This window comes from Phoxinus phoxinus (genome assembly GCF_949152265.1).
Source record: "Phoxinus phoxinus genome assembly, chromosome: 8".
NCBI lineage: Eukaryota > Metazoa > Chordata > Actinopteri > Cypriniformes > Leuciscidae > Phoxinus > Phoxinus phoxinus.
The window spans coordinates 17431174-17457719 of NC_136883.1; the positions used below are offsets into that span (position 1 = coordinate 17431174).

At 38.4% G+C, this 26546-nt stretch overlaps 1 protein-coding gene and 1 long non-coding RNA gene across 2 annotated transcripts; both read left to right on the forward strand.

Annotated features, from left to right (window-relative positions):
- Positions 1-7274: 7274 nt before the first annotated feature.
- LOC307002769 (extracellular calcium-sensing receptor-like) lies at positions 7275-11527 on the forward strand. Its single transcript, XM_079620681.1, has 6 exons — positions 7275-7493; positions 7656-7944; positions 8021-8776; positions 8865-9092; positions 10323-10446; positions 10568-11527. Exons 1-6 carry the CDS (start codon positions 7285-7287, stop codon positions 11479-11481), a joined length of 2520 nt encoding a protein of 839 aa, XP_079476807.1. The 5' UTR covers positions 7275-7284; the 3' UTR covers positions 11482-11527.
- Positions 11528-20153: 8626 nt separating this feature from the next.
- On the forward strand, positions 20154-25733 carry LOC307002916. The gene is made up of 5 exons (XR_013798577.1): positions 20154-20651; positions 24515-24635; positions 24707-25211; positions 25426-25494; positions 25670-25733. It is a non-coding gene; the product is annotated as an uncharacterized lncRNA (long non-coding RNA).
- The last annotated feature ends 813 nt before the right edge of the window (positions 25734-26546 follow it).

The window sequence follows — 26546 nt, forward strand, 5'->3', positions numbered from 1 at the left end:
TTTTTTTTTTTCAGAATTAAGTAATGGGAAAATACTAGTCATCCAAACTTTTATATCAGCTATACATTCCTTTAATTTCTTGAATTGGCAAGTTTCATCGGGGCACAAAGAGATATAGAGCTGAGTTTCATCACCATAACAGTGAAAACTAATCCCATGCGTCCTCTAGATCCTCAAGAGGATCCTCAATCCTGCTCCTGGAAGGCCACTGTCCTACAGAGTTTAGTTCCAACCCTAACCAAACACACCTGAATCAGTTTATCAATCTCTTCAGGATCGCTTGAAAATACAAACGCAGGTGTGCTGAAGCAGGTTGGAACTAAACTGTAATCCAGGAGCTGGATTGAAGACCAGTGCTCTAGATATATTAAAAGTATATTAGCATCCTGCTTTTACCTATTATCACAATACAACTTTTAACACACTTTACAATAACTGTAATGTAATATATTTTCTAAAAATATATTTAAAAATATATACTTGAAGTGAAAATTCTGTTTATTTTTTAAAAGTGTATTTATTTGCACTTTATTAACCCTCTGGGGTGGGCAATCACGATGATTTTTTTTACATAGCTAAATAAACTTAAAATACTCTGTATGATACTGATATATGGACATACAGACTTAATAAATATGAAAAAAGAATCTGTGAGATGTCTACTTTTGTATGTGTACACTTACAATCAAAACAAAACGTTGTGCTTTTGTGAAAAATTAAGAAATTAAACAGGGTGTGCTTTCTCCCTCTCCGTCTCGTGAACTTTTTTTTTCTTGAGGACGTCTCTAAACATAAACAAAACTCAGCGAATACTTGTCACACATTTGTGAGCTCTATATATTTATAAACATTTAAGTGTGTAGGTTTAAATGATCTGATTCAAAACGAAAACAAATATTCTCTGTTTAAGTAATTTGTATAAAACCAACAAGATTTCTCTAACCCTTGCTCATTAGTTTTAATGTGACCACACCCACACGCGCAAAACATATAGGCCGTTTCTCAATATGCGTTCTTGTCTGTACTTGTGTTCTCGTAAAACGTCATCAGTCGCTGCCCAAGTACTGTCCCAATTCAAAGTTCACATCTAGCCAAGTCCAGTTAAAATCCCCGGATGTGTTCTTGATCCGCCCCTTTTACCGAGGATGCATGTAGAGGTGACTTGTGTGGACTTGAGACTGACAGGTATCCCAGAATGCATCTCGCACCACCAGCAAGCGTCAATGGCAGAGGAGAAAACCCGCGTAATATCAAAATACTACTGTTATCATATCACGAAATGTAATTCTAAGAGTGTTTCAGTCGAGAATGTAGTTGTTTAAAGCTCAAATCTGTGGTTTATTTATAAAGATAGCGCCTATTTGAAAAATGTATCTGACGTTTTCGGAGTTGTGAGATCCAGGCGATCACCGGGTGTTCAACGCTCAATAACCCCGACTGGAACAGCTTTTCCTCGGCTAGTGCTTCTGATGTTTGCCGCTGGTCTCTGGTGTCTCTAGTCTATGGTTAAACATAAGATATAATTTGTCTTGTGTATATCTAACGGGCAATCTTTGGTCTCATTAATCTATAATTTGTTCCATGGCAAATCGTTTTGGCTGAGGGCAAAGTGAAGTTTCATAATTTTATATATTTAGGCTATTTAACTTGAGCTATTTTTAGGCTATTTTAAGCTGACTTATGTTTGACTGAATTGTTTGCTTTATTTATTTTTATTTACGTATACTTTTATACTGGATATCAGATCATTAAAACTGACATTTACCAAAAAGAGTCAGGGTTGTGTAATTTTATTTTAGGCTATATATTTTAAAATATAATATTTTTTAAATTTACATTCTCTTTCACTGTACATGTATAATAAAATAAAATTACACAACCCTGTCTCTGTTTTTTAAATGTCAGTTTTAATGTTCAATAATGTTTCATATTTTTAAAATAAAAACAAGAAGCAGGGTTGTGTTTTAGATTTTGTGTTGTTATAAATATATGCAGTGAAGATAATCAATGTACACGTTGCCTGAACCGCATTTGTGTGGCCATTTAATATGTTTAAGATTTTTTTAAATGAAAAGAAGCAGAGTGTTGTTTTATACCATATTTAGTTTTATTGTTGCCTAAAATATACATAAAAAGATAACCGGAGTATCCAGAGCGTGCTGAGTGACGCGATCAAGAACGCTCACTTGCAAAATAACTGGACTTGGGTCCTCTCGTCCTCGGGAGTTCGTTCTCCTAAATCGAACTTGGCAAGTCTGAACTACCAAGGACGCAATTCCGAAGTTTGCGTACTTGGTATTAGAGGATGACACAGGAGTGGATTTTCACTCCTGTCCCGTCCCACTCCCATAGAAAGAAATCTTGTCCCGTCCCACTCCCAGACCAAAGTTTTAAAAATAATCCCATCCCATCCCGCTCCTGGTAAATTGACTCCCACTCCCATCCCGCTCCTGTTTAAACTGACTCCCGCTCCTGTACCGCTCCCATGTATTTTTTTCTTCAATTAGTGTTTAGTTAATACATAGAGTTTGATTGAATCTGCTCTCCATCCTGTTTTAGACCAGTTGCTGAGCCCCTGTTTCTAGATTTTCTCCAGAAAATGGAAGACAGCAAATAAAATAAAAACAGTACATAGTTCACACCATGTCTATAGTTTAATAAACCCAAACTGCACATAAAGCTGCATTTTACTCATTTATTGTTGAGTAAACAATACATTTATAGTTTACATTTATAGTTTTTTTTAATTACATGTTAACGATTTTCATCAATTATGCTCTTGCATAATGAGTCCATCTTAGTTATATGTTGCTGTGTAGGAACAAAAGTGCATCTACATTTTCTGGATTGAGGGTAGAACGCCTCTCCTCTATCAGTCTTCCCGCAACACTGAAGCTACGCTCAGAAGGAGTACTTTTTGCGGGGATAGCTAGCAGCCTCTTGGCAACTGGTACGAGCCCACCTGACATCTCCCGCCAGAAGTCAAGAAGACACTGGAAACGTGTCAACTTAGTGTCACTCATGTATTGCAGCACCAACTGACGACCATATGACTCCATATCACCACTGTCCTCCTTCCTTTCCTCCTCTTCTACACAATTTGCAAAGAAGTCATGCACCTCCGTAGCTCCTTGCTCTGGGGGTGGATCTTCAGGAAAAAAGACAGATTCTTATAGAACATTGTCATTTACAATCTAGTTCTTTGTAGTCTAACATACTCAATTGTCTAGCACACCTATATTAAACATTACCTATAAGGTAATCCTCACACCTGTCCTGTATGTGTGTGTCACTCTAAATAAATAAAAATATATATTTGTCATTTGCTCTGCAAATGCTGTTGATGTTAGTGTTATTCACCCTCTTTCTCCACAAGGCCTCTCACTCTCTCCTCTGTCCCTGCCGTTTCTGTGAGTGCTGTCAGGGTGCTGATGACCTCCTCATACTCCTGACCGTTGAGAGTTTTCCTTAAGAAACTCCTCAGGCTTGGAGAGAGAGCTGTGGCTACCTTATGGTACAGGTGGACTTTGAATTTCATCTCCACTGCCTGGGCTAACTTCCCTTTCAGCTAGGGGAGGAGGAGCATGACGATACATGCAACATCATTGCACTCTGCTTATGTTTGCTACTTGAATGACCACCAACTAAATGAAAATCAGAAATGTATTGTATTACCTCTTTTACAATCACACTGTCTTCATCCTGGATCGACAAACCCCTCAGTAGCCTTGGTCGGGAGGACAAGGTGAAGGGTAGGTGTCTTATCAGTGGAGAGATGCCTGGTAGCCTCATCGAAAGGTTTCAGGAGTTGGATGATGTCTTCAAGAAGTTCGCAGTCTATATTGTTGAGGTAACGGAGCTCGTTTCGGCGAAGCAGGATGTCATGCAGCCTCCCAGATCTGCCTCCCAGATCTCAGAGCATCATTAACAGATTGAAGCATTGCTAGTCTGGTATTCCACCTCGTCTCCACAGATTTCTTCAGTGACTGGTCCAGTGCTTTTTGCAACCTAAAATATAAAGAGATTGCACAAGAAAATGGATGTTACGGTGACATAAATTCCAATTCATTGGCCTCTCTTTTGGGAGACAACATTTATAAAAAAAAAAAGAGATTTATTTACAATTGAGTAAAAAAAACAAAGACCTGTGCAGGTATAAACATGTTTTAAGATTAAGTTGATATTATGGCCAGCACAGGAGAGTCGGACATAATCCTTGAATGCTGCAACCACATTTGAGCCATTATCCGTTACAAAAGCGGTGTCGTTGCTCAGGATGCCAAATTCCTGTGTGAGGTAAAAAAAATTAAAAGATTTAAAAAAGACTAACACAAAAGCTTTGCAAAAAGAAGCCCAGATATAAGAGCATCAAAACAGAATGACTAACGGTCCTGTAACTGAACAGAGAACTTTTCAATAAATGTTTATAACTATATTAGGACAAAACATACAGTGTTTACACAATATGCTTAATGCATATCAGCACAGGAGGACACTAAGATATGAAAATCTGAAAACTATTTTTAAAAGTTTGACATTTTTATGAAACGTTTTCCTTAATCTATCAAAAAAGTAAAACTGCCTCCGACACAGAGAGGAGCAAATGCAGCTGCCTGCAACAAACTGATGTGCAGTACAGTAAGGGACAGTGACACACACACATGGCTACTGTTGTATTTATTGATATATTTCTCTTATTGTATAATTTTTCTTGTAAACATGTTTTTTGTTGTTGTTACTGTAGCACTCTGTTCTCATACTTTTTCCAATTTTATCATTAATTAGCAATATTAATTACATATGCCTTGTGGATAAAGATGATCTGATTTGAGAGACAGACAGACACACAGAGAGAGATACCTGAAGGATTTTCTCCACAGTCCTTCTGATGTGGTCACTGGATTTAACACCTTCCATCTCTCTTGTGGCCAGAATCCGGTTTACCATCTTCCAGTCAAGGATGTAATGCACTGTAACAGTGATGTAGTGTGTGTTGGTCCTTTCCTCTGTCCAAAGGTCTGTGGTTACAGCATGGTCTCTAGTCTGCATGAAAGGAGGAATTATATTTTTAATGGGCCACAAAATATCTTGCATGTAAAAAAGATTACCAGTTTAGAATATGGAGATATTATGGCGTTTAAAAATTGTAAGGAAAATCTGGTGTATAGGGTTTAGAATCTATAGATCACAGACTACTGCGTGAGAGGTACAATTTATGTATAAAAATAGTGCAGAGTGACATACCTGACGGAGCTCCTCCATGACCAGCAGTTTTATTTTCTCATACTCCCCTTCTACGTGACGGGAAACTGTGCGTGCACATGGCAGTATGTCTTCCACCTGAACGTTACTTCCATATTTGGCTCCAATGTCGAGCAGCTCCTGTGCTACGTTGGTAAAGCCTTTCCCCTCTACCACAGCAAAGGGTCTGAGATCTTGGCTGCACATGCGAACAATTTTGTTGGTGACCCGTGGGATTCCCGAAAAAATGTCAGACTCTACTTGGTATTGAGAAACGGCGAGATGCAAATCGTCCATGTGTCGCGCAAACGCGCACATTACCTTAACAACAAAGCGTCACCAAACTTGATCAGTCCTCTGCTGTCGTCGAGTTTGGAAGACACGCTGTGAGATTACTGTATTTACATCAGAAGAAGAAGAACGCGATTTTGAAGACAAGAAAGATTTTAAGGTAAGAAATAATTCTGAATTATATTAGTTAGTATTGTTGCATAAACTTCACATTGCAGTCGAACTGTTGCTCGATGCTTCAGTGAATGTTCTCAGTCACGCTGTGTGTTTGAAATAGAGGATGGATACCCGACCCGAGCCCACATCAGCGCGGCATGCATTTAACATTTAAAACAGCTTATTATGTAGGTAGTCAATGTGCCTGATGCTTTCACTTGATGCAAACGTTCGTTTTTGTGATTAAAATACATGTAAAATATTACCATAACATCTGTCTTCCTGTGTGCGGAAATTTAAATGTAGCCGTGACAACGAAACACGTGCATGCGCGCCTGTGTTAAGAGCCTTCCCAGCTAAGGTATAGTCTGCTGACTTCAACATGAGCAGAACATGGTAAAGGGAAAAATCAAACACCTGGGAAATGACAGGCATGCATTATGTTTCAGGAATGGCACAAATGTGTGACTTGTTAAGTCTCTGTCTTTAGTTCAGTGTGTTAAATAGTGTGCTTGTTTTGCCATTTGTTGTGTATCTTTGGATTGTTGTGTTGTAAATAAATCCAAACAATCAAAAAGCCATTCTTTTTCAAATCTCCTCATTCTTTGTTCAAAGTTCCTCATAGGCCCTGAGAGCTCCTAATAGGGCCATTATGGGAGGGTCTTTGTCTTTCTCAGGTGTGAAACACTCAATATTCATGGTGGTTTACGCCTACTCGCATAAAGCTTTCTTACACAAGACATGTCTTACAAATTTTCAATAAATATATTGTCTTATCTGAATGAGTACTCAAGGTGATTTTCACATAGTTTTGGAGCACATATTCTAGGCTACGTGATACAATTTTCAAAAGTAATCAGTAAACAGTTTGGGTTTCATGACCTCATTTCAGTGACTTTTTTTTGTCATTTTCACAAACCACGCATACATGTTATTATCTCAAAACTACAAACTTTTACATACAAAAATGATCATTGTAACAATGCATTGAAAGTATACTTTCAAAATACACTATAGTATACAATGGTATTTTGTACAAAGTATTTATCTAATAATGTACATTTGTTATTGAAGACAAAGTTTGCAATTTGTAGTATTTGGATTAAAGTCTTTCTTCCTCGTTGTGAGCATTTCTCAGCACTTCCAGACGTAACATTTATAAGGAATTGAAAAAAGCCAAATGTCAGGGTATGTGGAAAAAAATTTCCAGGGCCCCAAAACCCCTGCACTGTTCCAAGTACAGTCTGGAATAAAAAAAATCCCCATTTAAATTCTTCAACCTGTGTCCGGTGCAAGTCACATCCCGGGCTACATGTGTCAAATATAATTTGAGTAGGATTTTCAAAGGCTTTCTTGAATATTAGCTTATCTCTACTATTTTAATATTCACAATATATTACAATCTGAAAATATCAGAAAATCAGGACTAACTAGCTTGACTTTGTTCCACCCCTTCTTGACCTGATTCATGTCCTGCCTTATGATATCATTGGCTACGATCTCAATCATTCATCCATACTAATTATGTCTATAAAAGTGCAAATATTGTAGCAAGTCATATGTATTTCACATTTACAGTTTAGCTACATTTTTGGGATGCATCTCTTTTTTTACACACTCCTGCTCTTCCATCAACTTCATACGAAAGCAGGAAACACTGTTTGCCGAATAATGGGAGATCCTCAGTATCCACTGCTTTCCAAGGATGGAGACATAATCATTGGAGCACTTTTTCCAGTTCATAGCATAGAAACATTACCTTCATTTGAGTTTACGCAAAAACCTCAGCTGATATCATGCTCCAGGTTTGTTATATTCGAAACATTAGAGAAGATAATGTATTTAAAACAAAAAGACATGTAAAATTAAAATGCATTATATCTATAAATTAATTTCAAGAGAAACTTATTAATAAAATGGCATTTCAAGCATATTGTTTTTTCACCATTTAATGTTTAATTTCACAGTGTGTATCTGAGAGATTTCCGACTGGCACAAATCATGATCTTTGCCATTGAGGAGATTAACAGAAGTGAAAGTTTGCTCCCAAATGTTTCTATTGGTTATCGAATATATGATACCTGTGGTTCAAGACTGTCTACCATGAGTGCAACTATGGGACTGATGAATGGTCAGGAGTTTGTACCAGGACACAGATGCAATGGACAGTCTCCTTTACATGCTATCATAGGCGAATCAGAGTCTTCTGCAACAGTGATTCTGTCTAGAACTACAGGACCTTTTAAGATTCCAGTGGTAAACAGCAATATAATTTGATGTTTAACTCAATCATAGATGACTGTATCACTGTTTTCTGTGCTTTCTTTTTCAGATAAGTCACTCTGCTACATGTGAATGCCTCAGTAACAGGAAATATTACCCTTCATTCTTCAGGACTATGGCTAGTGATTACCACCAGAGCAGAGCACTTGCATACATAGTCAAGAACTTAGGCTGGTACTGGTTGGGAGCTGTGAACAGTGACAATGAATATGGAAACTATGGAATGGCCATATTTCTGAAAATAGCCCAGGAGGAGGGGATTTGTGTGGAGTACTCTGAAAAATTCTACAGAACAGAGCCAGATAAACTTCAGAAAGTGGTAGACACAATCAAAAAAAGCACAGCAAAAGTGATTGTTGCATTTGTTTCACTTCCTGAGATGGGCTTACTTGTTGATCAGTTAATTATTCAGAACATTACAGGCCTCCAAATTATTGGTGTAAAGTCATGGATAACTGTAAAGAGTTTGATCACTCCAAACAGTTTCCATGTGCTTGGAGGGTCACTGGGGTTTGCAGTGAGAAAAATTGACATTGCAGGGTTTGCAGATTATGTCATAAAAGAATTTTGGAAAACAGCGTTTCCATGTTCACAGACTGAGGGGAATTATTCTCAATATGCCTTTAGTTGCAGCAGATATGAAGATCTACTATTGCTAAAAAATTACAATGAAGATTTGCCTGAACAAAGATATGCAAGCTACGTCTACAAAGCAGTTTATGCTGTGGCTCATTCACTACACAGTCTACTTAAGTGCAAAGAACAAGAAGGTTGTGAGAAAGGCCTGACCATACAACCACAACAAGTAAAAGATTAAAATATATTTGATAAGAAAATGAGAGAACAATATATTAAAATGCCTCAGTGATAATGTCATTGCCTTTTTCCGCTAGCTTGTTGAGGCTCTGAAAATGGTGAATTTCACCATAAAGACAGGAGATCATGTGTGGTTTGACAGCACTGGTGGCGCAGTAGCCCAATATGAAGTTGTCAATTGGCAGCAGGACTCGGATGGATCAATAGAGTTTAAATCAGTGGGATACTATGATACCTCGCTTCCCCCTGACCAGCGCTTTGTGCTTAACACTGAAAACATAATCTGGGCTGGAGGACAGGTAGAGGTAAATGCAAGTAATCTGTTTGTCCAACAGGATTTGTTTAAATAGATGTGAAAATGCACTATCCAAAATCAAGAATGCTTTGGAATACAGACCTAAGTTTGGTCTTGTTTTAAAGACACTCAGCAGATTATTGCACTTAAAAAATGAAAGTTTGAAAAAGTCTAAATAGTTTTATATACTAAATAGTTTTTAATATATATATATATATTATATATATATACATATATATATATATATATATATATATATATATTTATATATATACACACTTCTATCACAAAATATGGAACCTTGAGACTCCGACCTTTCCAACGATATTTGTTTTGTCAAAATAAGAAAAGGTTTTGATTATAAAGTAGTTAAAATACATTTTGTAATATGAAACCTGACTTAACGTGTACCGTTTGCATGATAATGCAACGCCCAATTTCTAAACAGTTTTCACAGAAGGAATTTTGAGTTTGTAAGCTTTCAAATGATATCTAATTTATGATGATTATTAAAATATGAGATATGAAAAAAGAGGATAAATAAAAAGAGCACCAGACATCCCGCTAGCGGTGGTGACAATTAACCTAAGTTTTAAACTAAGGAAACATAATAAGAAAAACAAAATACTTGTATTGACCTTTATTGAAAGGCATGAAGGACACATAATTATATGGGTAAATATACTATAAAACCCTATTCTGAAAGCTATGCACTTATTGAAAGTTTAGTTAATATATGGTTCCACCACACACAAATATTCAAATTTGTGTATGTAATTTGAATTGAAAGAAGCTAACATATCATTAACTTACTAAAATGCATGGTTTAGCTGTTTTAACTGCATATCTTAAAATATGTCAGTGCCATTGTTTTGTCTCAAGATGAACACCAGTAATGGTTTGGGGTTGGCGTAACTTGTCATTACGATTGGGGTTGAAGAGAATAAAGAAGTTTAAATAACTTAATTGGGCCATCATGTTTTATATTGTAGGTTTACAAACACAACGGAAGAGTGTTTTAAACTAAGTGACGGTAAAATGCTAAGCAGACAAAAAATGTGCTCAACTTCTATAATAGCACTTCCACAGCATTCACAATACATTAGCTCACAATACATAATCATAATTTATGAATCAAAGTCTCAAAATTCTGTAATCACTATTGGTAAGAAATTAATATTTTCATATAAATTAATATACTCAGAATAAATATATCATGGTACAATTTTTTTTTATGCAGAAGCCAAGGTCTGTGTGCAGTGAGAGCTGTCCTCCAGGCACCAGGAAGGCTGCACAGAATGGTAGACCTGTCTGCTGTTATGACTGTATTCCATGTGCAGAAGGAGAAATCAGCAATGAGACAGGTAATATTCAGTCCTACTCAGCTTTAAAGAAAATTGATTACCGGTATTTGCTCTTTTACTGCTCATAAATTAAATTGCTATCCTTTTGTTTCTGACTAGTGATTACAACTTCCTTTTCCAGATTCAAATAACTGCAAGCGGTGTCCAATGGAATACTGGTCTAATACTGAGAAAAATAAATGTGTGTTAAAAACTGTAGAGTTTCTGTCATTCACAGAAGTAATGGGTATAGTCCTAGTCTTTTTTTCAATGTTTGGAGTAGGATTAACTGCGATGGTGGCCATCCTGTTTTACAGCAAGAAGGACACCCCAATAGTAAAAGCCAACAACTCAGAGCTGAGCTTCCTCCTGCTTTTCTCATTGACTCTGTGTTTCCTCTGTTCACTTACTTTTATTGGACGGCCCACTGAGTGGTCCTGTATGTTGCGTCACACAGCGTTTGGGATCACTTTTGTCCTCTGTATCTCCTGTGTTCTGGGGAAAACAATAGTGGTGTTAATGGCCTTCAAGGCTACACTTCCAGGAAGTAATGTCATGAAATGGTTTGGGCCTGCACAACAGCGACTCAGTGTTCTTGCCTTTACACTTGTACAGGTTCTTATCTGTGTTCTTTGGTTAACAATATCTCCTCCATTTCCTCACAAAAATATGAAATATCATAAGGAAAATATAATTCTTGAGTGCAGCCTGGGTTCTACTATAGGATTCTGGGCTGTGCTAGGTTATATTGGCCTACTGGCTGTCTTGTGCTTCATTCTAGCTTTTCTGGCTCGCACGCTGCCTGATAACTTCAATGAAGCCAAATTCATCACATTCAGTATGCTCATTTTCTGCACTGTATGGATCACATTTATTCCAGCTTATATCAGTTCTCCTGGAAAATTCACTGTAGCTGTCGAGATATTTGCCATTTTAGCCTCAAGCTTCGGTTTACTATTATGCATATTTGCACCTAAATGTTATGCCATTCTGTTTAACCCTGAACAAAATACAAAGCAAAATATGATAGGGAAAACAACATTTAAGTCCTGCTGAGAAATAAACATGTCTCTATTAACCCTCAGACGGTCTTCGTTTCGGAGTCACCTCCTGGGCCTTCCCGGTCAGAAGTGACCGGACACCTAAAAATTCAATTTCCTCCATCCCAGTAAAACCAATGCAATTTATTTTTGTTCTATAATATTTTTTCTTTTTAATTTTGTATTTTGAGAGAATTTGATTGAATTTATTAATATTTATGCAATATTTATGGTCTATTTTTGCCATTGAAAATAATACAACATTTTTTTTTTTTTTTTTTTTATGCAGTATTTTAGTTTAATATAGAGTCTAGGCCTTCAAAAAAAAAATGATTGAAGCAGATTAGCGCCATCTGGTGAGAGTATGGAGAGAAAGCGTAGAACCATGTTGTAACCACTAGATGGCATAAACAGCACTCTATGGAGAGGCATTTTTTTTTTTTTTTGTGGATTTGAATATATATTTAAACAATCTCAAAAACTATTTCTTATCAAGTTTTAGATATATATTTTTTAGAAATAGTGATTTAAAGTGTTAGTTTTTGCATTATGATTAGTCAAACCTAAACATTGTGTTAGAAAGCCTAGAAGAATTATCCTAGAGTGGAAATCACACAATCCACCTAATATGTCATCATGGCTTAGTGATATAATGATGTTTAATATAAATATAAATATATATTTTTTAATATATATAAAAAAAAAATAAAATAAAAAAATTATAATTTTTTTTTTCATTTTTTTTTTTTCATTTTTTTTTCTCTCTAGATGTTTTAGAGTGTCACTCCTTTACTGCTGTGTACTTAAAAAAAAAATTTAAACAATTTTTTGGGTGAATTATTGTGTTTTTGTAAATTTCCCATTCATTTCCTATGGGGGTCATTTTTGACCAAAGACCACAAGTGTGACTATTTTTTTCACGACCACTTAACATGCTCGGATCATGAGCTCAATTTTTTTTTGTATTCACATACCTAATGCCATAAAAGTCACCAAGTTGCATAACATTCCGATGAAGCTGTGATTTTTAGAAATTCAAAACAGAAAATTTTCCGAAAAAATGACCGAAGACTGTCTGTTAACATTGCAATGTTTTTTTATTGTTTATTAAAAGACAAATCTTTGACCCGAATCTTCACAACATTTTTTTTATTGAAAGGAGTAGAATAACATACAGTAAAACCATGAAAGTTACATTTTCCTTCCTTCTGTTTTAACTATACCAACCCCCCTCACCCCCGAAACATCCCTTCCCTGGGCTGCTTACGTACAATAGAATAACATAGCATCTGTTTACAAAGGCAAAATATAACAATTATGGGTAACGCTTTAGATTACAGCCCGGAAAGTACTGTGTAATTAAGAGCAATTTACAGTGTAACTTTCTGTAATTATAGTGTACCTATAAAGTACTTGCATGTAAGTATAAGGGAACAATATGTAAAGTTTTGGGAATAAGGGGATAACAACCAGGGGTCTCATTTATAAAACTGTGCGTAGGATCCTTACTAAAAGTGTACGTGCGCCCGAAAGCCCAAAATGGCATACGCAAAAAAATATTCAGACTTATAAAAGCGTGCGTACGCCAAAAACTGCGCAGGATTCACTTTAGAAATCCCAGTCAGCGGAAGATTGTGCGCACATGCGTCTCCTCCCCGAAATAACCATATATGGAGCTTACAACGCCTAGTTTTACTATGCATATCCTCATCTGCATATCATTTGCATATGATTATTCATCCACGTTATAACATGTTTAACGGTACAAGACATTAGGAAAATATGAAATACGGATGTGCCGTCACATTACATTAATAAAAATAATTTAGTAGCCTATCATTGCCTTGTTTTTGAATAAATAAATAAAATAGTGTAAAATACATTTCAGAGAAAGTTTTTCTCAATCTTTTCCACTGACCAAATAGTATTTTTAATTGATTTATATTTTTAATGGAAACAGATCGACCTTGTTGTGCATTATATTTGCACAATCTGCTATTATCATGGTAAGCAATTATCTCTGTAGTTAAAACATTAAAACACAGCATGTCAAAGGAAAAGTGTTTAAAAGCATTGCATCCACGACAAATATTTATAGGCTATTTATATATATAGGCTATTTTAACTTTTCAGTAAATTTCATGTAGCTAGTTTAAGTGTTTAACTCCATTAATGAGAATGTCATATTTAATCTAAATGTAATATGACATAGTTTAGTAATCAGAAGTAAAACATAGTTTAAATCATTATTTTATTTAAACTGTTATTGTGAACATGCACTGTAGCCTATTTATGATTAGGACTCATAATGAAGTAATGGACTCATTTACAGTTTTACTTCATCTGCCTTTAGATATGCGTAAACGGCCCAACGCGCTCGCTGGCGCGGACATTTAAGGTGTGGATATTTGCTTCAAGTGATAGGCTTGGTGAGTGAAATTATATTTGAATTATATTTATGTATAATTTTATTTCGATTCTCTGTCTAAAAGTGACCAAAAAGACATTTAACTCCAGCTCACCATCAGTGTCGCCAATTCCCTTTGTCTCCAGAATCTGCGTACGCACCGCTCAAAGTTTGCTTAAAGGTGCGCACATTCTCCCGTCAAGTTAGTTTTTTATAGATCACAACCCTTGCGTGGTGTCACGTTTATCATGGACTTTCTGTTTTCTTCATCTTCATTAGTTCAGTTCTGTCACCTGTGTTTAGTTAATTAGTCATTGTTCATCATCATCATCATCACCTGTCGTCACTCGTTATCATCTGTGTATTTAAGTTCCTGTCTTTCACCTTTCAGTTGTCGGTCAATGTTTGTTTATGTTACGTTGTATTGGATGTGTTACCCAGCTGCCTGTACCCGTTTTTGTGTAAATGTATTATTAGTAAAAGTTTGAATTGGAGCTTTGTGCCTCTGCCTGTCTTCATCCGCACCATACCCGTGACAGATTGACCGACCATAAAGTAATGGAGGAGGACGCTATGGAGGCATTTCTGTTCAATCAGAATGGGAGTTCATTGGATGAGTTTGTGGAAGTTTACCTGCATCTTCATCAGGATGTTTACTGGGAGGAGGAGTTTTTGAAGCAACGGTTCTGGAGAGGACTTGATGATCCACTAGCCCAGATATTGCTGCTCAGGGACTTAGATAGACCTTTTATTGAGTTTATGGACAGAGCTCTTTGGGTTTGTGGTTCCTCCCTCACGGTAACACCAGCCGATCCAGAGCCTTCGCCGCTGGTCCCGTCCAGTCCAGAGCTTCCTGCACCGCTGGTCCCGTCCAGCCCAGAGCTTCCTGCACCGCTGGTCCCGTCCAGCCCAGAGCTTCCTGCACCGCTGGTCCCGTCCAGCCCAGAGCTTCCTGCACCGCTGGTCCCGTCCAGCCCAGAGCTTCCTGCACCGCTGGTCCCGTCCAGCCCAGAGCTTCCTGCACCGCTGGTCCCGTCCAGCCCAGAGCTTCCTGCACCGCTGGTCCCGTCCAGCCCAGAGCTTCCTGCACCGCTGGTCCCGTCCAGCCCAGAGCCTTCGCCGCTGGTCCCGTCCAGCCCAGAGCCTTCGCCGCTGGTCCCGTCCAGCCCAGTGCCTTCGCCGCTGGTCCCGTCCAGCCCAGGACCGCCTTCGCCGCTGGCCCCGGTCAGCTCAGAGCCCTCTTCGCCGCTGGTCCAGTCCAGTGCTGACCTCCCCAAGAAAATTTTGGGGGGGGGCAATAAGTCCTCTGAGGGGATCGTGGAGGCCCTTCCGACACGGTTCCCATGGCCGCCCGAAGGGTCCTCACCGCCATGGCCGCCCGAAGGGTCCTCGCCGCCATGGCCGCCCGAAGGGTCCTCGCCGCCATGGCCGCCCGAAGGGTCCTCGCCGCCATGGCCGACCGAAGGGTCCACACCGCCATGGCCGCCCGAAGGGTCCACACCGCCATGGCCGCCCGAAGGGTCCACACCGCCATGGCCGCCCGAAGGGTCCACACCGCCTTGGCCGCCTGCACGTCCTGCTCCGCCCTGGCCGCCTGCACGTCCTGCTCCGCCCTGGCCGCCTGCACGTCCTGCTCCGCCCTGGCCGCCTGCACGTCCTGCTCCGCCCTGGCCGCCTGCACGTCCTGCTCCGCCCTGGAGGCTTCCTGCTCCAGGGCGCCCACCCCCCCACCCCTTTGTTGTTCTACGGCGCGAGGTCGCGCCTAATTGAAGGGGGGCGTTATGTCACGTTTATCATGGACTTTCTGTTTTCTTCATCTTCATTAGTTCAGTTCTGTCACCTGTGTTTAGTTAATTAGTCATTGTTCATCATCATCATCATCACCTGTCGTCACTCGTTATCATCTGTGTATTTAAGTTCCTGTCTTTCACCTTTCAGTTGTCGGTCAATGTTTGTTTATGTTACGTTGTATTGGATGTGTTACCCAGCTGCCTGTACCCGTTTTTGTGTAAATGTATTATTAGTAAAAGTTTGAATTGGAGCTTTGTGCCTCTGCCTGTCTTCATCCGCACCATACCCGTGACACGTGGGAACTGGCGTACGTACGTTTCCAGCCCCGTTTTGTGCGTACGCACGCTTTATAAATGAGACCCCAGGAGAATTAAAAAAATATTTATACTGTAAGTATTATAGAACTAAGGGGTACTTATTCTACTATTATGATATAACAATCTTACATTTGGGAGCAATTTAGCGAGAACAGACACTGCGTACCTTTTTGAAATAATGGTGAACCGTACATACTGTATAGCCTTTTTAAAAATTACAGGGTACATATCTATGCAAATACAATACAAAATAAAATAAAAAATTATAGCAAAAGTGCAGATGTTTAAGTTTGGGCTAACATGTTTCAAGGCAAGAAAAGCTAAGACTATTGCAATTTTTTTGAAATACTGGGAAATATATATTGTTTGATGTGGTTACAGGGCAAGTGGTGCTTGTATAATAAATAAAGGTTTCCGAGTCAGTGATATAAGATTGTGTGTATGCATTTTTATTGTACTTACCCTGTAACTACATGGAACAAGAGGGTAACAAGCACCACTACATGAAACAAGAGTATCTTTCCCCAATATTTAAGCAAAAGTTGCAATAGTTTTCGTTTTCAGTGCACTTTTGTTAAAAATATTACTTAATAAATGCATTGATATGTACCCTGTCATTTTTAAAAAGGCTATACAGTATGTACTGGTTAACCATTATTTCAAAAAGGTGTGCAGTGTATTGTTCTCGCTAAATTGCTCCCAAATGTAAGATTGTTGTATCATAATAGTAGAATAAGTACCCCTTAGTTCTATAATACTTACAGTATAAATATTTGTTTAATTCTCCTGGTTGTTATCCCCTTTATTCCCCAAACTTAAAATATTGTTCCCTTATACTTATATTGTAAGTACGTTATAGGTACACTATAATTACCGAAGGTTACGGTGTAAAATCGCTTTAATTACGCAGTACTTTCCGGGCTGTAATCTAAAGCGTTACCCAATTATGTCATTACACCTTTTCAAGGCATGTACCCATGCATACCAAAACATACGTACCAATGATAAAAGTATCATTATTACAGCATAAAGGCATACATAAAAGAGAGAGGGAGAAAAAAGAAAAAAAAAGGGAAAACCAATCACTCCCTTCTTCTCCCCCCTCTCTCCCTTGCCATCCTGCGAGACAGACTGAAGTCAAAGCAGCAAATAAAACATCACAAAAAGGGTGTATAGAGAAAGCAATACATGGAATATAAGTTAACAACTGGGTAATTCTTTCAGATTTTTAAAATACGACAAAATAGGTTCCCATTTCGAATAAAATCTGTCCACAGATCCCCTTAATGTAAATTTTATCTTTTCTAATTTTAAAAAGAACATCACATCTTCTAGCCAGACTGTTGCAGAAGGAGGGGTAGGGGATTTCCAACTTAACAAAATTCTTCTGCGGGCCAATAAAGAAGTATAAGTGTGGCAGAATTAGTTAAGTGAGTGACAGTCCTGGTGTTCTATCAGGAAAGAGTACGGTCTATTTAACGCTGGTTGGCTGTACTCTGAGATGCGTCACGTCTTGTCCTCCCCCTCCTGCGTCATCCACTATCGCCTCAGGTATGTGCTGGTAGCGGGTGGTTTAAATCGTGTGTTTAGAACGCCACTGATATGTTATCTTTTAATTGTAGCGTTTCATTTAAGCACTTGTCCGAAGGTGCATTTTCATCAGCTCAGAATAGGTGTTTGCCCACCCTTCAGGTATGTAAACTGTCCCTGTATTGAGTGGTGGTTATGATGACGTGTGGTATACTGAGTCGCTATGTCACTGTTAATGCGTTGCTTCCTGTACCCCAGTTAATCGGTGGTTGTGATGATCGCGGTAAACAGTAGCCTGTGGGGATTATATGTGGGGTGATGTCGTCTTTTGGTAAGTGTCATGTAAGATGTCTGGACAGTTGTAGTGGAAAGAGAGGCACTAACATCCCGCTGCTTCTCTTTAAGGCGTTCGGGAGACGCAGGTCCTCCCTTTCGTCCTCAGGACCATTTTGCTGGTTCCCTGCACAATCTCCCTCTCGTTCTTCCGTGTTCCTATGAACTTGAGTCCACCCGGATAACCACGGTGCTTGCACTGCCCTCCGTGTCGCGCTGATTGTGCCGGCGGGAATTCATAAAGGCACAGGATTTGTACCGTCTACTTCCTTTCGTTTTTAGTGTGATAGCAAAGTTATGATTAATAATAATTGACTGTTATTTGTACGAGAACCAGTGTGTTTCTGTGTGCGTGCTGCACCAGCTCTATCTGCTGTGATTCTTTTCTGTTTCTTTAGTTCAGCTGTGTTTATTTTGTTTAGATTTTGTTTCTGTAACTACTTTTGTGTGTTGTTGTGGACCTTGATTATTATATTTAGGGCCCAAGCCTTGAAAAGGCGAAGGCCCTTTTGTTTTTCTTAGGATTATTATTTATTATTATTTTACTACTTTTTGGGCACTTTTGGGGGCCTTAACGTGCTCAAAAACTCTTGAAACTTTGCACAAATGTCAGAACCCGCGGCCATTAGGGCCGGACTGAAGCTGGTACCCGGGCGTGGCAGGGGGGCTCGGCAGCGCCCCCTGGAATGGGATTCAAAAACATGTCCATATATAAAACACGCTTGCATGGAATAATATGAAACTCGGTACACATATAGATCTCATCGGGCCGAACAACTTTCGTGCTCTAAGTTTTACGCCAGTCCAACAGGAAGTTGGCTATTATGGGTTCTATGGGAAACGCATGTTCTGGGATTTGAAACACTTCTCCCAGAGAATTCATCCGATGACCCCGAAACTCGGTGTGCATGAAGCCAAGACATGGAGGATGAAAAATTTCCAGGGGATTTTTGATATCTCGAACGGTTTGGCCGTGGCGAGGAAACAAATTTATGGCGAATATTGGAAACAGGAAGTGTGTTATAACATCCTTATACATTAATTGATCTTGATGAAACTTCAGCAGTGTGTTTGTTGTAAGAGGCCGATCACATGGATGTGACTATTGTGAGTCAAAGTTATAGCGCCACCAACTGGCAGCAGGAAGCGTGTCACTTTCAAGATACTTTTGACACAAGAGGGGGGTTAGTTTTACCTACAGTCACAAAAATCTATATATTCTTCTCCTTGAGCCGGACAACTTTCTAATTTACAGTCATTAGCTCAGACCAACAGAATAGGCCAGAATAGGGCTATTTAATAAAAATCAAGTCATACATAGGGCTATACTGCCCTCTAGTGACCGTCTTAATGAGCGAGTCATTGATTCATTCGTTCAAACGAGTCGTTCGAACGACTGAGTCATTCATGAATGAGACAGATGTCTATTGATTGATCATTGAATCTTTGAGTCAAGCGATTCTTTCAAAATGCGGAATCATTCACTAATGAAAACACTGTGAGATGCGCGATGGTTCTGCTGTGATCTTTGTTTAACTATTTTCGCTGCTGAAACAGAACAAAAACAGGAACATTGCATCTAAAGTGTAAGTGACTCATTTTATGCATTTATTGAACTGTTGTATAAAATCAATGTCACATTTTCAATTGTGATGGTGGTAGGCTATTCATGAAAAGAGGACTCGTCGTGTGAGGTTGCTTAACTGTATCATATGTTAGAAAATATGAAAACGCCCCATTTTTAAATTGTTCACTGTGATTATTTTGTGAGTGCTTCGCAACATTGTTACCGTGAGTAATGTATTTATAATGCACTATCGATAGCAGCTTACAATAAATGTTATAATCAGGATTTTGTTTCTTTTTTCCCCATGTTCTAATCAGGTTGGGCAAGTAAAATTATCTTTGTCTCAACCGTGCGCTTTTTAGTTTCATGATTTGGCTCTATAGTTCGGGGTGGATTGCTTGAATTGTGAGTTCAATAGCCTATTGTTCTTACAGTAAATTAAATCGGACTCCTGCTGCTGATCTTTGCTGCTTAAAATAAACAGATTACTGCTCTGTTTGATGACAAGAAATTAAAACCAATGCAATATGATGAATGTCCAAAAGATGGCACCGACAGACTGTTTTTAAATGAGGTTGGATACATTTTTTTTGCTTTTAAACTGTGTGTGTGTGTGTGTGTGTGTGTGTGTGTGTGTGTGTGCGTGTGTGTGTGTGTGTGTGTGTGTGTGTGTGTGTGTGTGTGTGTGTGTGTGTGGGTTTTTGTGATTTACGAGGACATTTTATATGAATACACGCCACACTACGAGGACATTTTGGATTATGAGGACAGTGTCAGTGTCCTCATAATTCAGACAACGTAGAAGTGCTTCTACATGTGGGAGGAGCTCAAATTCAAATTTTCTCCAAAAGTCCTTATAGTTCACAATCATCGGACTTTGTGTTAAGAGTGTGTATCGGAACTGCGCTCCTGCAGGTGGGTCTTGGTACTGCACCTCCTCATTAATATTCACACTTGTGAATGGAATCGCGGGTTTTGATTGGCTGAAAGGTGAGAAGTCCTTGTAAATTCGGGTTTTGTCTAACCACTGTGTTTTAGCCATTCACACAAAGGACAATAACGATAAAGATATGTTTGTAAAATAGATCTAAATATAAAGGAATAACAAAGTCCACACCACAACTATAAAAATAAAAACACAGAGAAGCAATATCATTGGAATCATTTTCCTCCCCTCCCCCACCTCCGACCGCGTCTCTTCCGGCTGAGATAATCAGCAAGTCACCCTGAAGACACTTAAGGTAAGATTGATGATAAAACTCAATAAACAATAAAACAGTATATTATATTAGTTAACGTTATAAAACAGACTAGCTTTGGTCACGTTTGTAAGCTTTTATCTAGCGTTTCCTCACAAAATATAAGGAATATAAGGATATATAAGGAATTAACTATTGACTTACTAACGTTAGTCTGACAAATAAACAAGCAATAACTAAACCGCTTGTATTATGTATGTTTTGGGTTTAAAAGTTAATGGCTAATGGTTAAATAACTCATGATGCCAGATTGAGATCATATTTATTTTGCTATCTGGGCAGTTCAGTGTTGTGATAATGGGGTTAATCTATGAAAGGCCTAATGGACAAATATTGTAGTGTTTGATGTAGTAAATTGGAGTTTACTGCAGTATGTTAGTATAATAGTGATTACTACACTTTGTTAATGCACTTCAGTATCCTGTAATATTAGTGAATTGATAAACCATAGTATTCTTTAATTTTTACTATGGTAAGTTTAAAAAAACCTATTGTATCTAGGATTATTACTCTAGTTTACTATAGTACAGAAGTCTACTACAGTATTTTTCATATGGGAATGGTGAACTTGAGGTTTTTCAGGGCACACAGCTGTTTAGTTGTAAACTATTTGTGTGTCTGATCAGATCCTTTTAATAGAGCTCCGGGGGCTGACGTCATGCAATCTAAACTCCGCCATTTTGGCAGTCAACCAGGAGAGCACCAGAGCGGCTTTTGCGTTATCGATAGCGGTCGGGTCGAATACTAATTCAAAACAATTACTATTTCAACATGGTGGACAGCTGCTGTGCGCCTGGATTCCAGAACAGGTGGAGGAAAGCATTTAAAAGCATTTTAAATGCTTATGGAAAGTGTGTGAAAAATTTTTTTTTATGTTCAGTCACAATTGTGACCGGTGGGATAATGTGTAAACTAATATCAGTTTATGTTTATATATATATATATATATATATATATATATATATATATATATATATATCAGATACATTATCCCACCGGTTTATGATTGGACATAAACTCACATTTTCACACACTGTCCATAAACATAAAAAAAAACAGGCTTTTGTAGGCCTTTAAAGAGTCTACGGAATAGGCCGAGGAAAAGTTAATGAAGTAACGTTAGTTATATAACGTTATATCAGGATACTGCAGTTCAGGAAAGCTATAAGTTCCTTTATTAATACACATGAAAAGCACCCCGGGGGCATTATAGGGATCTGTTATGTTTAATCTATTAAGTTTTGCTATGTACAGGTAGCCTGGCTAACGCCAGACCCAATTCTCGTTGAGACTTGGGTCTGGGAACCACATGCGCATTTTCTCGTATTTGAGGCGTGGTTTACGAATGCCCGGCGCCGTTTATTGGGTGCTTAGAATGTCTATCAAATGCACCTGTACGTAGCTCATAGCCAATCGTTTCCATTATACCAGATGACGTATGTAGAGACGCCAAAAGCTGACGCCAAAAGCTGCTCTTTTTTCGAAATAAACTTGCGTTCTAAACTACTTAGAACAATATCTAAGGCTGCATCAAAAGGTAGCTTCGCGTCTGCTGCCATGTTGAATCCATAAACAAACTGCTTAGTTGTGTCGTCATCGTCTTGCTGCTCCCTCCCCGTTCTGTGATTGGTTCCCTAAACGAGGCGAAAATCAGGTCCATGGTTTCCAGACTGCCTTTCAGCGAGAATAAAATCGCGCTACGCAAAGGCAGTATGGGGAAACCCAGGCTAATGTACAGGTCTATATCTTTTTAATTAAAGTGCGCAGTGAACTCTGTTGCCTTAAAACTCATGCTGCCGTCATTCGTTCACGCTCGTCTCGTACGGCCTCTTTACTGCCAAAATGGCGGGGTAAACAGAATAGGTCACGTGGCGTCCGGAGCTCTATTGTTTACAGTTCTTTGTGAAGGTTATTCCTGTAATAGTACAGTAAGGGTAATCGGTGTTGTTTTATCAGACCTGCTGTTAGTTTTAACCTTGCTGTAGGTGTCTGTAGAGGTTTCATATACTGTATACAGGTCATTCTCAAAAAAATTAGCATATTGTGATAAAGTTCATTATTTTCCATAATGTAATGATAAAAATTACACTTTCATATATTTTAGATTTATTGCACACCAACTGAAATATTTCAGGTCTTTTATTGTTTTAATACTGATGATTTTGGCATACAGCTCATGAAAACCCAAAATTCCTATCTCAAAAAATTAGCATATTTCATCCGACCAATAAAAGAAAAGTGTTTTTAATAAAAAAAAAGTCAACCTTCAAATAATTATGTTCAGTTATGCACTCAATACTTGGTCGGGAAACCTTTTGCAGAAATGACAGCTTCAATGCGGCATGGCACAGAGGCAATCAGCCTGTGGCACTGCTGAGGTGTTATGGAGGCCCAGGATGCTTCGATAGCGGCCTTAAGCTCATCCAGAGTGTTGGGTCTTGCGTCTCTCAACTTTCTCTTCACAATATCCCACAGATTCTCTATGGGGTTCAGGTCAGGAGAGTTGGCAGGCCAATTGAGCACAGTAATACCATGGTCAGTAAACCATTTACCAGTGGTTTTGGCACTGTGAGCAGGTGCCAGGTCGTGCCGAAAAATGAAATCTTCATCTCCATAAAGCTTTTCAGCAGATGGAAGCATGAAGTGCTCCAAAATCTCCTGATAGCTAGCTGATGATCACTGACTGTGGGTACTTGACACTGGACTTCAGGCATTTTGGCATTTGCTTCTCCCCAGTCTTCCTCCAGACTCTGGCACCTTGATTTCCGAATGACATGCAAAATTTGAGCAACAGTCCAGTGCTGCTTCTCTGTAGCCCAGGTCAGGCGCTTCTGCCGCTGTTTCTGGTTCAAAAGTGGCTTGACCTGGGGAATGCGGCACCTGTAGCCCAGTTCCTGCACACGCCTGTGCACGGTGGCTCTGGATGTTTCTACTCCAGACTCAGTTCACTGCTTCCGCAGGTCCCCCAAGGTCTGGAATCGGTCCTTCTCCACAATCTTCCTCAGGGTCCGGTCACCTCTTCTCGTTGTGCAGCGTTTTTTGCCACACTTTTTCCTTCCCACAGACTTCCCACTGAGGTGCCTTGATACAGCACTCTGGGAACAGCCTATTCGTTCAGAAATTTCTTTCTGTGTCTTACCCTCTTGCTTGAGGGTGTCAATGATGGCCTTCTGGAGAGCAGTCAGGTCGGCAGTCTTACCCATGATTGCGGTTTTGAGTAATGAACCAGGCTGGGAGTTTTTAAATGCCTCAGGAATATTTTGCAGGTGTTTAGAGTTAATTAGTTGATTCAGATGATTAGGTTAATAGCTCGTTTAGAGAACCTTTTCATGAAATGCAAATTTTTTGAGATAGGAATTTTGGTTTTCATGAGCTGTATGCCAAAATCATCAGTATTAAAACAATAAAAGACCTGAAATATTTCAGTTGGTGTGCAATGAATCTAAAATATATGAAAGTTTAATTTTTATCATTACATTATGGAAAATAATGAACTTTATCACAATATGCTAATTTTTTGAGAAGGACCTGTAAAAGTCTGATAGCCATAATCATAATGTTTCTCTTTAGTGACAGTCACAGTGTAGTTGAGAAGGAGAAAAGCAGCATGTTTCAGATTGTTAAAAATACTAAACACATTTGTAAGGTCTAAGATGCTTTCCTGTTTCACTGGTGCTGTTTACTGACCTGCAAGTAGTACATAATGATCCCTATTGTTTATATTTAAGCCCTCTACAGCAAATAAAAGTATAAACTCATTGTTGATTAGGTCAGTGATGTCTAAAAAAAACATATAATTATTATAATTTCATCAAGTGACCAAATACATCATCTGGCTTTTGCAGGAAATGGCAGGAACAAGGTCCCGGAGGGCCAAACTAAAACCAAAGGATGAAGCTGCATATTTTTCTTCCATGCTCAAAGATAAGGATGGATTTGAAATAAAATACATAAATTCATTTAAAGGTGAGTAACACAATTGTCTATGTTTTAAGTATTGTTTTAACTTCTACCCTGACTGATCTGCTCTTGGTTAGGTCGAGGAGTGTTCAGCTGTCGCCACTTTCAAAAGGGAGATTTCCTCATTGAATATCGAGGGGAAATCATATCTAAAAAAGAATATGAAAGAAGGCACAGAGTATACCATGCTGCACTTGAAGTTTTTTTATTTGAATTTCGTTGTGATGGAAAACAGTTGTGGTATGTATAAACTTTGCATTTCCTGATGCAGCAGTGGTAAACTAGAATTAACTTTTTATTATTATTATTATTATTCTGTGAAACTTTCCTATTGTATGATTCAGTCAATATTACACCGTGGAGATAGCACTATGTTCTTGCTGTTTCAGGTTTGATGCTGCCAGAGAAGATGCTTCTTTAGGGAGAATCGTCAATGATGATCATGTGACCCCCAACAGCAAAATGAAAACAATCAGAGTGGACGGAAAGCCCCATCTGTGCTTATTTGCAGTAAAGGACATAAGTCCTGGGGAAGAGATAACGTATAACTATGGAGATTCTGACTGGCCATGGAGAAGAAAGGTATTAACAGATTGAAATAATCCTTTTACTTTAATTTAAAGACACAGTTTACAGTTACATGTGGAGAAGTGTTAGTATTTGATTTTGAACCCACACAGGTTTGTTCTGAGGTTGTACGAATTGATTTCTTTAAAATTTCCATAAAAAGTGTTTTATAACATAGTATAGTTGACCTTTTGTCAATCTGATTACACAGATCTTTCATATTTCACAGGTTTGTTCTGAGACCAAACAACAGGTGCATGCTTTGGTCAGCTGTGCAGCAGGAGACGGGTCAAAGGAGGTAAGTGTGTGTTTCTAATGCTCAACAGGTAGTTAAATCTCCATTAACTTTGGTAAGATGATGCAAAATCCTTATAAACTATTGATTTCTTTAAAATTTCCATAAAAAGTGTTTTATAACATAGTATATTTGACCTTTTGTCAATCTGATTACACAAATCTTTCATATTTCACAGGTTTGTTCTGAGATTGAACAACAGGTGCATGCTTTGGTCAGCTGTGCAGCAGGAGATGGGTCAAAGGAGGTAAGTGTGTGTTTCTAATGCTCAACAGGTAGTTAAATCTCCATTAACTTTGGTAAGATGATGCAAAATCCTTATAAACTATTGATTTCTTTAAAATTTCCATAAAAAGTGTTTTATAACATAGTATATTTGACCTTTTGTCAATCTGATTACACAAATCTTTCATATTTCACAGGTTTGTTCTGAGATTGAACAACAGGTGCATGCTTTGGTCAGCTGTGCAGCAGGAGATGGGTCAAAGGAGGTAAGTGTGTGTTTATAATGCTCAACAGGTAGTTAAATCTCCATTAACTTTGGTAAGATGATGCAAAATCCTTATAAACTATTGATTTCTTTAAAATTTTCATAAAAAGTGTTTTATAACATAGTATAGTTGACCTTTTGTCAATCTGATTACACAAATCTTTCATATTTCACAGGTTTGTTCTGAGATTGAACAACAGGTGCATGCTTTGGTCAGCTGTGCAGCAGGAGATGGGTCAAAGGAGGTAAGTGTGTGTTTCTAATGCTCAACAGGTAGTTAAATCTCCATTAACTTTGTTAAGATGATGCAAAATCCTTATAAACTATTGATTTCTTTAAAATTTCCATAAAAAGTGTTTTATAACATAGTATATTTGACCTTTTGTCAATCTGATTACACAAATCTTTCATATTTCACAGGTTTGTTCTGAGATTGAACAACAGGTGCATGCTTTGGTCAGCTGTGCAGCAGGAGATGGGTCAAAGGAGGTAAGTGTGTGTTTCTAATGCTCAACAGGTAGTTAAATCTCCATTAACTTTGGTAAGATGATGCAAAATCCTTATA

What these genes read in the sequence shown, in the direction of transcription:
- LOC307002769 (XM_079620681.1), top strand. Translation starts at nt 7,285, where the DNA reads ATGCATCTCTTTTTTTACACACTCCTGCTCTTCCATCAACTTCATACG. An exon ending in CAGCTGATATCATGCTCCAG is followed by an intron (nt 7,494 to 7,655) that starts GTTTGTTATATT and finishes TTAATTTCACAG; the next exon opens with TGTGTATCTGAGAGATTTCC. An exon ending in GACCTTTTAAGATTCCAGTG is followed by an intron (nt 7,945 to 8,020) that starts GTAAACAGCAAT and finishes TTTCTTTTTCAG; the next exon opens with ATAAGTCACTCTGCTACATG.